Consider the following 13,340-nt stretch of genomic DNA (forward strand, 5'->3'; position numbering starts at 1 on the left):
TCAGACTAAGATCCTGTTATGCCTCAGGCACCCCCTGGAATACCCCTCAGTCTCCATTTTCTCCCAGAGTCTCATTCCATCCTGTTCTCTTCTTAACTGGACTACACACACACACACACACACACACACACACACACACACACACCCCAATCCTTCTCTCTACACACTAGAACTCTATAGTTAGCAAATTCCCTCCTATCATCAGTTTCTTCTCTGCATATTACCTCTACTCTGACTTATAGGAAACTAGTCCCTAAGGCTCTGCTTCCCACTCACTTCTCACAGGCTTCTTACAGGTCTTAGGGTGGAGTGTGAGGGATCACTGTTCTCCCTTCTCCCTGCTTGCCATTTCTTTCCTATCTGCAGACACCCTGCCCCCTTGAAGCTAATCGCCAGCTGGCTAGACTGCCCTGTCCTTTCCCTCAAATTTTTCACCTACTTACCTTCAAATTGTGTCTGTGTTCTCAGAGCTTCAACACCTAAGTAGATCAGTCAACCTTCTGATGCCTTGGGCTTTGTATGCCTTGACTTTTTTGTTTACAGTTTATATGTTCTACATTGCACCATCTGTTCCATTGGTCACACTCTAGAAATTCTCTTTAAGAAGCTAGACTTCTAGTTCTTACATTTCTGCATTGTTGGCTTTTCTTCCAAGGCCTTCCCTAATGACTGCATAAAGCAGCAACTTGTCCCCTCACTGATACTCGCCACTTAGCATCTTTTGTCCCTTTTACAGTATTTAAAAGTGTAATTTGTGTGTTTACCTGGTTTTTTTTGGCTGCTTCCATTAGACTAAGGTGATCCTTTAGGGTACAAGAAGAATTATTTAAAAGTCATTATATTATTAAAAAGCATAATATCTTTATTTAAAAACAATATATAAGGGGGCTGGGTAAGGACTAGGCATCGGTGGCTCAGTCTGTTAAATGTCTAATTCTTGATTTTGGTTCAGGTCATGATCTCACAGTTCATGAGTTTGAGCCCCGCATCAGGCTCTGCACTGACAGTGTGGATTCTGTCCCTGTTTTTCTCTGCCCCTCCCCTGCTCACTCTGTATCTCTCTGTCTCAAAACTAAACATTTTTTTTTAAAGGTTTAAAAAAACCCAATATATAAGATTATTTTTAAACATTTATTTTTTTATTTCATCCTTTTTAATGTCTGTATTTTATAATGTGTATGTTAGGTCAAAAGTATGTATAATAAAGGGATAGTGGAAAACAATATTATTAGAAATTTTAATAAGAATTTAAGCATAGAAAACTCAAATTTTTATTCTGTATTTTCCAGATTTTGAAGGTATATATGCCTGACATGCAAAATTTTTTTTTTTTTTCTCCAAAATGTTTGTTTATTTTTGAGAGAGAGAGCATGGGAGAAAGCGGGCTCTGTGCTGACAGCAGAGAGCCCGATGTGGGGCTCGAACTCATGAACCATGACCTGAGCTGAAACCAAGAGTCGGATGCCCCACTGACTGAGCCACCCAAGCGCCCTGGGAAACATGTTTTTAATACATGTATCTTCTTAGCAGCTGTCATGTGAGAACCTGGAACATACTCATTTGTAAATAATGATACATTTCAAATGTATCTCTAATAAGAACATGAAATACTTAGAGAAGCACAAAATTTAGAAGTGAAACATTCTTTTTTGAAAACTAAGTAAGAAACCAGTTATTAAAATAACGTCTATTTCAGGGTCCATTCCAGATGAAAGGCTCTATCGAATGTTTGTCAATAAAAAGGTAACAATGTTGAGACCAAAAGAAGATGAGAACTCTTGGTTTAACTTATTTGTGATTCATCAGAACAGGTAAACGAATTTTTTGAAAAAAACTTTTTAAAATTTTGAGTCAAGTATGGAGGTTCCTTAAATCTCTGTTTCCAAGCTTCCCAGTTTCCATAAAATGTTCCTTATTCTTTGAAAGTTGTCATTAAAGGATCATGCAGAACTTAACTGTGCTTCGTATGACTGCATTGTGAAATCGGTTCCAATATATATTATCTGTAAAGAATATGACATGTGCAAGAATAACCATAAAATCAAATAATCTTAAATTCAAGTAGAACACTACCAGTGCATTATCCCATGCCCTTCTCTGACCCCGTATCTTTCCACATACTCCAAAAGGAAGCACTATTTTTAATTTGTATTTAATCAAATCCATTGCTTTTCCTTATTGTTTAATTGTGTATATCTGTCCACAATGAGTATTTTATTTGGTTTGGTGTAACTGGAGCCCTGCTGTGTATTTTGCAGCTGGCTTAGTGTGTTACACATTACGTTACTAAGATTCATCCATTTTGATGCTTAAAAGTATAATTAATTTTCACTGGTATGTACTGTTCTACTTTTTCACGTGTTAGTGAATATTCTGTGTTACTTCCAGAGTCTTGCTTTCTTAAACCTTTTTGTTATGACTACTCTTACATGCATCTCCTGGTGCATGTATGCAGGTGTTTTTCTGGAATATATTAAATATAGCTAGATCAGTTTTCTTTTGCTAGTATTTTGAAGAAGTTTAATCTGTTGGTAGGGTACAGGATTGATGGAAAGGAAGGAAGACTTGATGCAAGGCTTATTATGTGACCACAGATAAAATAGTGTGAAATGATGGTAGTGATGGGCGTGAAGATGATGTGGAAGGGACAGACCTGAGAAGTTATCAAGGAAGAATCCAAAGGGATTTGGGCCTGATTGTGTAATTTATTACTTACTGAACAGGTATTTATTGAGTGCAGGATCCCTGGCACTTGAACCCACTAAGTTCTCAGTGAAAGGAGGGCTTTAGGAGGCAGCCTTGCGTTGCCTTATGTACATTCTGAAAGAAACAGCTTTGAAGGAGGAGCAGGCCAGAGCTGTAGTGTGGTCTCCGTAGAACTTTGCGCCACTTGGGAGTGTGCTCCTTCTCTTGCTTAGGGTTTCCCAGTTCTGCTACACTTTCTACTTTCCCAAAGTAGGGAAAAATCGGAAGGAGAAATCATAAGTGATTGATTCCAAGAGCTGCAATCAGAATGTGAGATGGAACGGCAGCGTTGGGGTTGGTAATGGCCAGTTGCTGGTGATGTTCACAGTGATCATTTGATGAAGGTGGTCTGCTCCAGGTTTCACCATTGTCAAGGTCCCATTTTCCATTCTGTAATTAATAGTTTGGTAAAAATACTTTGAGGCTGTGTGAATATCCTGTTTTGCCTTAAAATTTTGCCCGCTAATTCTAGCATCTATTGGTGAGTCTTGTTTCTAGCAATGCATACTATGATGTTGTGTTATTTTTTAATTCCCCTCATTCTGTCTGCATTTATTCATTGAAAGCCTTCTGTAAGGAAAATTTGTTGCTTCTCTCTCGTTTATTCATTTTTTTTATTTATGTTGTTATGGACTCAAGGGTATTTATTTTATCCTTTGAGTTATAATCCAGCACTATCCAGTTTTTTTGTTGTTGCTCAAATTCTTCCAGCTTTGACCATTGGGAGTTTTTTTATATTAGCTTCTGTGTCCTTTCAGCATGCCTTCTTCTTTCTTTATGCATTTATGTATTATTTAATCTTCCTTAACTTCCTTAACTTTAAACTTCCTTAACTAATAAGTACATTTACTTATTTTTTACTACCACAAGATGCTTCTGCCTCATCTTGTGTTTTTGTGCCCTAGCCCTGGAATCAACCACTTCTCCAAGGAGCCCTGATTGCTTTTATTGGAGAAGAGTATTTAGAAACCCAGATATGGCCACTAGGTGTGCTTACTGCTACTGGGGCTGTCTTAGCCCTCAGTAATCAGAGTTAAGGAAATATGTGCATATGTCCTAACCCATGCATACACATCTATATTTGTGTATTGACATATGTGTTACACACACACACACACACACACACAAACACAAGCATGAATTCATACTTACTCTAATCCAGCCCTACAGGGTTCATTTTTGTCTTCTCCCTTTTCTTTTTTTTTTTTCTTTTAGAGAGAGAGAGAGTTTGAACAGGGGAGAGGGGTAGAGGGAGAGAGAGAATCTTAAGCAGACTCCATGCCCAGCACAGACACCGAAATGGGGCTCAGTTCCACAACCCTGGGATCAAGACCTGAGCTGAAATCAAGAGTCAGATGATGATCAATTGACTGAGCCACCCAGGTGCCCCATTTTTTAAATTTTTCTTTTCTTTTCTTTTTTATTTTAGAGAGAGAGTGGGAGCAGGGCAGAGGGGCAAGAGGGAGTGTCTTCTCCCTTTTCTTATTTGGGAGTTCTTTCTCTAACAGAAACCTGGATCATTTTATCTCTAGTATATTTACTTATTTTTTCAATCTTGGTTGACATATAAGGTAATTTTTTAAAATTGCTGACCTGTACCCCTGTGAGAAACAAATTTACCAACTAGTATACAGTGTTTATGTAAGTGATTTTTGTTTTTAGCCTCACTATATCTAGTCAAAACACCACCTCTAGGGGCAACTGGGAGGCTCAGTCAGTTAAGTGTCTGACTTTGGCTCAGGTCACGATCTCCTGGTTTGTAAGTTTAAGCTCCACATCAGGCTCTCTGCTGACAGCACACAGCCCTCTTCGGATCCTCTGTCCCTCCCTTGCTAGTGTTCTTTCTCTCTGTCTCTCTTTCAAAATAAACTTTAGGGACACAAAGAAAACACCACCTCCAAGGTTACTTAGGCCAGCTCCTTTTTCTCCCTCCCACTTTAACATAACTGTGCAATTCTTTTGTAGTACTGTTAGATGCATTTGTCACCCTCCGCATTCTTAAGTACTTCATTGTTTTCTAGAGAGCACTAGTCCACGTGCAAGCCAGGGAGGAATTGAGAGAGTATCTTAAGCAGGCTCCAAGCCCAGCATGAGGCCAGACGCAGGGCTTAATCTCACAACTGTGAGATCATGACCTTATTTCCCATTTGTTTCTATACTTGGGCCTGTTTGTTTTTCTGGCTGCGAAAGAAGGAAAGCAGAAGAGCGCTTTGTCATGTAATATATTTCCACAAGGCTGTTTTGATCGACTTCTAAGTCAAAAGTCAGATGGAAGTCACAGGGTCAGCCCACAGGCATAATCTTCCCTCTGCACGCAAGAGTTGGTGCTCTGTGAAGGCACGATTGTGTCATACAATATTTGAGTTATGCTTTGTTTCTTCAGTAACTGTGATAATGTTCCCTAGATGTGTGTTTTTTACACAAAAACATTCTTAGATATACAAGCCTGCTGCTGCTCTGATTTCCCTTCCTGCTTTTCATTCTGCTCAGCCACTCCCCCCTCCCTGCAGTCCTTAAACTCACTGAACACATTCCCACCTCGATACCTCTGTCATGTGCTCTGTGACTCTCTGCCCAGGACTCGGCCCTCTCCCGAGGGCTTTCTTCCCTCGCTTACAGTTTTGTTTTGTTTTGTTTTCGTTCCTCTTACACTTGATCCCTCATCACAGTTCTCTGCCCTTGTGTCACCTGGCTAAGTGGCCTGTCCTGACCACCTTGCACATAGTAGCATTCCTGTTGTGTGTCACTTTTCCCTTTTTCTTTACAGCACTTAGCACTACCTGACAAATTATACGTGCGTACGTAAGCACGTACACATACATACTATGTTATTGCTTGTTTCACTAGCGCAAGGACTTTGTTCACTGCTGTTGTCTTCGGTATCTAGAAGAGGTCTGGAACACTAGGCACGTAGTAGGCACACAGTAAATACTTGTTGAATGAGTGAGTTTTCGATTTGCCTTAAGCGAATGCTGGGTTGAAGTATTTGAACACTTTTACTTAAATTCCCGATGATGAAGTCAGTATTTGGGAAAACTTTGTTCTGTTCTTTCCTCTCTTTGGGTGTTTACATATCTCTTAACAAAGGCAACTAATCTAGGTATAAAACCAGAGTCTGCAAAAATCTTCATACAATATCATTTAATAATATTTATTATGAAATTTATTTATAAATTCATCTCTTAAGTAAGACAAACTTTCTTACACCCATTATTATGAGTGAACAAAACATGCTAAAAAAGGACTGGACATTTTTAGAGATTTGTTTTTTATTTTACAAAGTTTAGATTTAATTCACTTTATTTTCTGATTACATATGTACATAATCAAACCAACTTACCGTTTTCATTATTGAGAGAGCTCCTGCTTTTCTGACTTTCCCTCTGTAAAGCCTTTCGTGATCTGCCTCTCAGTGTGGAACTGACCCTTTCTCTTTTGTGGCGCCTACTTGTCTGTGCCCTGCAAGTTTGTAAACCTTTTGAGGGCAGGAATTAGGTATTATGTTTGCATCCCTAATCTCTTGAATAGTTTTTGGCACATAGAAGAGACATAACAAGGCTTTGATGAATGGAGAAAGAAAGATCTGTGTAGATTTACTTAATGTGAAGTGTCTCTGTATCTCTGGACATTTATTTATTTTTAAAAATCTTGGTATAGGAGTAAACACGGAAATACTAACTTCATTCCAGAACAATTTTTGGATGACTTCATTGATCTTGTTATCTGGGGCCATGAACATGAGTGTAAAATAGCTCCAACCAAAAATGAACAACAGCTCTTTTATGTATCACAACCTGGAAGTTCAGTGGTTACTTCTCTTTCCCCAGGAGAGGCTGTAAAGAAGTAAGTAATGGTGATATTTTCCAAATCAATTCAAATAAAAAAAATACCTGCTATAATACTATCATCATTTAATAGGTTCAAGATAGTGATGGTTATCTATATGATAGATTTCTTCACAAAGATTCACCATTCAGAGTAGTCTTACTGTTTTCCCAGCTCTTAAGCTGTGTTCAACAGGAGAGCCTCCCAATGGTGTTAATGATTTTGCAGCTTATTAGGCATATTCAGGGCTAATAGTTTTACTAATTAAATTTCAAGTTAAAGTGCTATGACGATGATTACTAATTTCCCAAAGTCCATTTATAAACAAATTTACCTAACACCATTTAATTAAGATTTTTTTGGTTATAAGTGGAATATTATAGCACATCTCATTTCTTTTAATTCTTTAGTTATATGCTAAAGTAGTTAACACTGATTAAGCCCAATTTTTATGATGGATTTCACCACTTGAATCCACTCAGATTTTGATTGTTAAGATGGTAATAGTAGGTTTAAAGAATATGGTAGTAGGATATATGGGTTTTTTTCTTCATACTTCTGCTAGTTCATTTTATGTATGTATGTGTACTTATATACACAGATGTAATACATATATATACCACTATCATAGTCCTGGTAGCATTTTGTTTGATCTACTGTCTGTCTGTCTTCCCTCACTAAACTATATTTGTTCAGACAGGAGGGATGACTGGATTTTAATTCTGGGGAAGAAGGATGTTTAGCATTTGTCCTGTGATAACAGCATTAAGATTAAGTTGCTAAAAAAAATTTTTTTAAGAGTATGATTTTATAAAGAAATATTTTGTAGAAACTTAGAAATGTGATAGTTTTAATGTGCACATTTTCCTGAGAAAATTTACAGCGTGACAAGGCTTTCGATTCCCTCCTCACTTCAGGCATGTTGGTTTGCTGCGCGTTAAGGGAAGGAAGATGAATATGCAGAAAATTCCTCTCCACACAGTGCGGCAGTTTTTTATGGAGGATATTGTTCTGGCCGATCATCCAGACATTTTTAACCCAGATAATCCTAAAGTAACCCAGGCCATACAAAGCTTCTGTTTGGAGAAGGTAATTTCTCTGGATAAAGGTCAATGAGATGTGCTTTGGTTGAAGGTTATTGACAATTAATTAAATGCCTCAGTGGAGATGGGGAAGTCGCCATATTTGTAACATTCTCAGGAAGCCTGCAAGGGACGACTGTTGTTCCATGAATGAGTTTAGTTGTATCAAGGACTTTTTTTTTCTAGTCTCTGAGATGGAAGACTGTTACATGTAGGACAAACTCTGTTTAATTAACCCCCCTCCCAGTTCCATTCCTCCTTCTCAAAAACAAACACTTAATTTTTTCTTTAATTCTGACTGGATAACTTGTGCATTTCATTTATGACAGGAGGCAGTGGCTTTGATTGGGGAATTGGGGGGGGGGCGGGGACCATGGAGGATGAAGAGAGCCTTAGCATCTCATCTCGTCTCATTCTACCCTGAAAGCTACCCCAAATGAAATCTTGAAGTGTGTTTGCTCTGTGCCTTGTAGCTTCAGCAGAAGTACCATACCTCACCTACCAAGCAGATTGCCACCCCTGGACCTCTGAGACATTCTAGAGCCACTGCAGAAGTGGTGTGAATGCATTTAATAATCTGTAAACTGACAGCTTAATGACATTAATTGTGGGTACTAAGTTCTTACAATTATCACTGGTAGTCATTGGCTGCTTATATATTCTGGGCACTGGTGACAGCATTTTCCGTTTAATCCACTCAACAATGCTGTAGGTGGGTAGATTGTGCCATCCGCATTTTATAGAAAGAGGAACCGAACTTTAGGTGGGTTACTCGCCCAGTGGCACAGCATTCCTGGCAGCATGTAACTCCCATAGCTGAAAAACTGCAGAGTATGCTGGATTCGGGAGGATTCAGTCTAAAAACTCCCATCAGGACTGCAGTTTCTGTCTGCTTCCGTGTTTGGTCCCATGACACCCCGTCTGTAGGTAGCTGTCTTACGCTTCACTCTGAAGAGGTGGGCGTGTCCACGTGGTGGCCCACAGACTCACAATGTCCCTACAACCGAAAGAGCCTGGTTTTCCCAGTGGTTCTGTTGGACTCGGGTTGTGGATGTGTCCCTGGGAGGTGGAAGACAGATTGATTGGTCAGGCCTACATCGGGTCTGTTAGCCGAGACATCTTAGACTGAGTAATTCTCTGTTGTGGGAGGTTGCACTGTAGGGATTTCAGCAATATCTCTGACCTCCACCTGCTAGGTGCCAGTAGTCCCTTTGCCCCAAGTCATGACAGTATTTTTATTTTGAGATTAAAGAAATGCTTGAAAATGCTGAGCGAGAACGTCTGGGAAACTCTCGACAGCCAGAGAAGCCTCTCATACGACTTCGAGTAAGTCCTGCTTAGATAAATGAAACTTTATTATTTTAATTAGTAAGAAGGATATGTATAATAATAGCAATCACCAGCTTGCACCAGAAATAATAAAGGTACCAGGATTTGATTTAATCATAGTTTGATTCTGATAGGTTTGATACTTGTTTCCTTTTCTAAATAATCTGTTCTATTTAATAGGTTGGCTGAGATCTCTGCCTTTATCTTCTACTGTCTCCCTCTTTATCCTCCATCCCAGACACCGTGGCCTCCCTGCTGTCCCCTACTCTAACATACTACCCTTCTCTACGTCTGCTCAGTGAGGCCCCCCCAAATGAGATGGCACCCCCATACATTCTCACCAGCACTCCTGATTTCCCTTACTCTGGTCTCCTTGTCCTTTGTTTACCACAATACATCCTCCTAACCTACTGTATACAATGTAATTATTGTGATTATTAACGTGTCCTCAAGCCCTCAGCTACAAAGCTGTAAGCTCCATGAAAGCGTGCAACTTTGTGGATTTTGTTACCTCATGTGTCCAAAGGTCTCCAAACAGTTCTGGCATACAGCAAGTGCTTGATAAATACGATGAAAGAATAAGTATTTGAGAGGATTAAACAATTCTAAGAAATTGAAATGCTTCCTATGCCTGTAAAGCTACTGCCGTTTTCTATCATCATATAAACAAAGTAACAACTCTTTTTTTTGTTGTTGTTCCTGTGCCTTTCCCTTCAGCTAGCTCTGCCTGTCTTTATTTTCTTCCAAACCCCTCCAAATACATAGCTCTTACTGTGCATCTAACATTCTGTTCCCCAGTCCACTATAAGCAAGGCTCTCACCCCACCATCTCAGGTGGGAAAGATGACCTTCAGTTGTCAAAGCCAGTAGATTGTTTTCATCTGACTGAATCACTGTGGCATTCTCTCTCGAGTTATGTTTGACCCATCCTCTCTCTGAGCTTCCATTTCAGCCTAGGCATGTGGCTTTAATGACCACCTATGGAGTGATGAGTCCCAAATCTTTACCTCTAGCTTAAACCTCCTTGTTGAGGTCCGTGAGCCCCCCCTAAACCCAGGTACTCAAGGAATAATCACAACAGCAGCACTGACATCACCTGGGAAATTCTTAAAAATGCAGAATCTCAAGCCCTACATCAGACCCACTGAATTGCATTTTTTAAAGATTTTATTTTTTCATGTGAATCTCTACCCCCAGTGTGGGGCTCGAACTCATGACCCCAAGATCAAGGGTCGCATGTTTTGCCAACTGATCCAGCCAGGTGCCCCTGAATTGCGTTTTAATAAGATCACCAAGAGATTTGTATGCACGTTAAAATTTGAGAAACTCTGGGATGTAGAGTGTGAAGGCAAAGAGAGAACAGTCGAAGCCAGAATGCCTGGGTTCAGGCATGTATGGGTTCAAACCAGTGTATGACCTAGGTTTGTACCTCATAGATTCACAAAATTTAAATGAATTACATATTGACCTTTGCACAGGAAGTAATCTGGTGCCTTCTATTCCATTGTCATTGCTGAGATCGAGCCTTCATCCTCTCTTATCTGGCCTGTAACTGCAGCCTCCTACCTGACTCTGCCATTAGTTTTCCCCCTCTCGCCACCTCTAGTCTATTCACACTAATGCCAAAATCATCCTTGTAAAACACAGTCTTGCATGTCTTTCCTGCTGAAAGGGACTTAATGGTCCCCTAGTGCTAACAGGAAGAAGTCTACACTCTTGCATGGCATTGAAGGGTTTATATGACCTGGTCAAAACCGAACTCTTTGGCTTCTTCCTCCCTTTGCTGCCAGAACCTTCTAAGCTCCAGCCATATTAGGTTAAAAGTTGCCGTTCCCTGGGTCCAGTAGAGTTTATTTTCCTCTTTCATACGTTTGTCCCTGCTGATCCTGCTGTGTGGAGTGTGCTGCTCTCCTTCCATAGCATTTCTTTCAACATCTACTTAAAGTTTCCCCTCGTCTAGGAGCCTTTCTTGACCTCCCTTCAGAAGCAGTGCTTCTTCCTTTGTGTCTTCGGTCTGCTTTGTACGTACTTGTTCTAGTACCATTCCCATTCTGCTGGCAGTTATCTACATGTGTGTCTTGCCAGTCAGCTTGTGAATTTCTTGACAACCAAGATTATGCTTTTTTATGGTGATATAAAAATAGGCCCTTAGCAGAGTACCTAGCACACTGTGGACCCCTCGATAAAGTTTGCTTAGTGGACAAGTTTTGTGGCTCTTCACAGCAGAAGATTACAAATCAGGTTAAGCTGGAGTATAATTGAGAAAGTGTGTGAAGAATTTTGGGGCGACCCTGTAGCATGAGCATTTAGCATTTTCTGCTATATAACATGGACGTGGTAGTGACATAATACATAGTTGCTTTGGGAGAACCACATCGTTCTCTTCGTCAGGTTAGAAGATCTCATGTTTCTCATCTATGTTTGCTGATACCATTAGAACTAACCAAACTTAAATAGAAAGTTGGCATTCCTTTTCCTAAACACAGTAAATTCATGAAACAAAATAACAAATATTTTTATGTATGTAATATTCCAAAGTATGTTATATCAACTAGGGGGCCCATGTTAATTTTATGAGTAAGTGAACAGACACTTGAAGTACGTTCTGTTCTGCATGCTGAGGGACACAGTGATGGTAAAATAGAAGAGGTTTTTAATTTATGGGGCTTATGGGAGATGGAGGTATGAGGAGAGACATAAAAAATAGGTAGCAAATAAATGAACAGAATGCCAGCTAGTGCTAAGAGTGATGAAGAGTATAAATTGGGTGGAGGTTAGGGAATAGTTTGGATAGGCCAGCCTTGCAGCACAATGTTGGTTCCCAGAGCCTGTTTTTAGAACAGCTAGTTTAGGGAAATGATTATTTCTCTTGGAAAAAGATGTATGTATTTCTCTTTGTGAAAGTATGACAATAAACTTGTTAACTTAGAGCCTGCCTGGAGAGTGACTGTTGTAAACAGATACTGTGTTTTAAAGGTAATCATTTCTCAAAGCTAACACATTTGATTCTGTTTCTGCATGGATCTTCCCGGCATTTATTCCTCAGTGTGAGAGTATATCCCTGAGATGATAGCAATTCACTAATGCATCTAGGGCCAGCCTTTTATTTCAGTGGAGAATTTTCTTTCTGTTTTGAAAGTTTAAATACTCCTGTTTAGGGGTGCCTGGGTGGTCAGTCGGTTAAGCAGCCGACTTCAGCTCAGTTCATGATCTCGCGGTCCGTGAGTTCGAGCTCTGCGTCAGGCTCTGTGCTGACAGCTCAAAGCCTGGAGCCTGTTTCAGATTCTGTGTCTCCGTCTCTCTGACCCTTCCCCGTTCATGCTCTGTCTCTCTCTGTCTCAAAAATAAATAAACGTTAAAAAAAATTTTTTTAATATTCCTGTTTAGAAACTTCCCCTCCTTTCCAGATGGTACTCCTGGTGCCCAGGCTCTCAGTGTTATCCTGGGGAGAGTAACTCCTTCAGATCTTGTGGGAATTCTTGCTGTATCTTGATTCTGTCAAGCAAAGTGTCTTGTGTAAGCTTAGAAACCCTTTGAAGCTTTATTTCCTCAGTAGAATAGAAGGTGTAACACCATCATGATCTTTTAACATGAATTATAGAACATTAACTTACTACCTTAAAAGCAGCAACATAAATAATGGAATTGGTAAACTGTTTCCAGGCCTTCATAGCTTGCTTTGTATTTCCAGGTGGACTATAGTGGAGGTTTTGAACCTTTCAGCGTTCTTCGCTTTAGCCAGAAATTTGTGGATCGGGTAGCTAACCCAAAAGATGTTATCCATTTTTTCAGGCACAGAGAACAAAAGGAAAACACAGGTAAGCCAGTTACCTTTACAGATTAAAAAAATGCTTTTTATAGGATGTATAAAAATCAGGTTTTAGTAAAAGAAATATAAACTAATGGAAATGTTTTTGTGATTATTTCTCATATCTTGGGCAAGCTGATACTGGAATAATTAAATCTCTTGTCTTCTAAACATTAGATAGCCATCATTTTTAAACCTGTGGATATTAATAAAGAAAGGGACATTTTCTCTGCAGACATAGTTTGTGAAAATAGTGCTGCTAACAGTACACACAGACTTTAGAGATTTATTGCTCAAAGTATACATTATTGACTATACATTGTTAATGTTTAGAGAATATACTCAAATCTTACGCAAGTATTTCAACTTTTGAGTATACAGGATTTAGGACAATTCGAGTCTTGGAATAAGAGGTGTTTGATGTCTCTGATGACCACATAATTAAGTTCCAATTAAATTTCATAATAACTAATTGCATTTTTTTAAACGTTTTATTTATTTTGAGAGAGAGCGAGCACATGTGCGAACATGGGAGGGGGGGGGGTTGGGGA

The 13,340-nt window shown here is 39.5% G+C and overlaps 1 protein-coding gene across 8 annotated transcripts in view; it reads left to right on the forward strand.

The window, feature by feature from the left end:
- Positions 1-13,340, forward strand: part of MRE11 (MRE11 homolog, double strand break repair nuclease) — a 76,537-nt gene that overhangs the window by 18,965 nt on the left and 44,232 nt on the right. For all 8 annotated transcript variants that reach the window (XM_019811623.3, XM_011286524.4, XM_019811624.3 and 5 more), the window contains 5 exons: positions 1,697-1,811; positions 6,403-6,588; positions 7,488-7,659; positions 8,898-8,978; positions 12,673-12,799. In XM_019811623.3, the coding sequence (XP_019667182.1) occupies positions 1,697-1,811; positions 6,403-6,588; positions 7,488-7,659; positions 8,898-8,978; positions 12,673-12,799 (681 nt within the window). The remainder of the gene's footprint in view (positions 1-1,696; positions 1,812-6,402; positions 6,589-7,487; positions 7,660-8,897; positions 8,979-12,672; positions 12,800-13,340) is intronic.

Source organism: Felis catus, chromosome D1 (assembly GCF_018350175.1).
Source record: "Felis catus isolate Fca126 chromosome D1, F.catus_Fca126_mat1.0, whole genome shotgun sequence".
NCBI classification, from domain to species: Eukaryota; Metazoa; Chordata; class Mammalia; order Carnivora; family Felidae; genus Felis; species Felis catus.